Here is an 861-nt window from a genome sequence, read left to right as displayed (position 1 = left end):
GGGTGGTCAGACAAATACACAAGGCCAGAGTTATGGTCAGGCAGGCTCACAAGGCCTAGGATCCCAGGGTGGTCAAATTGGCAGACAAGGCCAGAATTATGGCCAGACAGACAGACAAGGCCTGAGCTCTCCATATGGTCAGTCAGCTACTGGGGAAATTAGGCAAAATAGATACTTCCAAGGGAGTGAGGGGACTAACAGAGACTCGTATGTTGAACAATCAGGGAGGTCTGGGCAGCGAAGTCAACAGACTCAAGGATACAGATACCAGCCTAGGGAAGTACAGTGGACCAACTACCAGGCCTGGGAGAGTGAGGAGGATAGCCTCCTCCCCCAACACAAACTCGTGGCACAAATCCAGCAAGAAAGGTCATCATGCAGTAGTGGGCAGGGCCACAGACAGACCCAGTCCAGGCAGAGTTGCAGTGAGGGGCAGAGCCACCAGAAAGAAAAGCACGGCCAGCAAAGTCTGGATAGATATAGTCACGAGGGTAGGGGAAGTCCATGTGAGGCACGAGGCAGGCAAAGTCATGAAGAACACAGCCATCAGACAGGAAGAAGGCAATCCTATGTAGAACACAGCCATCAGACAGGAAGAAGGCAAAGCCGTGGAGAGGAAGAGAGCTGTCAGACAAGGGGCAGCCAAAGTCATGAAGAACATAGTCATCATACAGCAAGCAGGCAAACCTATGGAGAACACAGCCATCAAACAAGAAGGCAAAGCTGTGGAGAGGAAGAGAGCTCTCAGACAAGGGGCAGGCAAAGTCATGGAGAACACAGCCATCAGACAGCAAGGAGACCAAGCCATGGAGAGCAAGAGAGCTGTCACACAAGGGACAGGCAAAGCCATGGAGAACACAG

General features: G+C 52.1%; 1 protein-coding gene across 1 annotated transcript in view; it reads left to right on the top strand.

The window, feature by feature from the left end:
- Positions 1-861, top strand: part of RPTN (repetin) — a 5,696-nt gene that overhangs the window by 3,094 nt on the left and 1,741 nt on the right. The window contains exon 3 of the mRNA XM_012733244.1: positions 8-834. Coding sequence (XP_012588698.1) covers positions 8-834 — 827 coding nt within the window. The remainder of the gene's footprint in view (positions 1-7; positions 835-861) is intronic.

This window comes from Condylura cristata, unplaced genomic scaffold (assembly GCF_000260355.1).
Source record: "Condylura cristata isolate star-nosed mole 26May11 unplaced genomic scaffold, ConCri1.0 scaffold00040, whole genome shotgun sequence".
Lineage (NCBI taxonomy): Eukaryota > Metazoa > Chordata > Mammalia > Eulipotyphla > Talpidae > Condylura > Condylura cristata.
The sequence above is the reverse complement of the archived record's forward strand: the minus strand, read 5'-3'. Positions and strand labels throughout refer to the sequence as shown.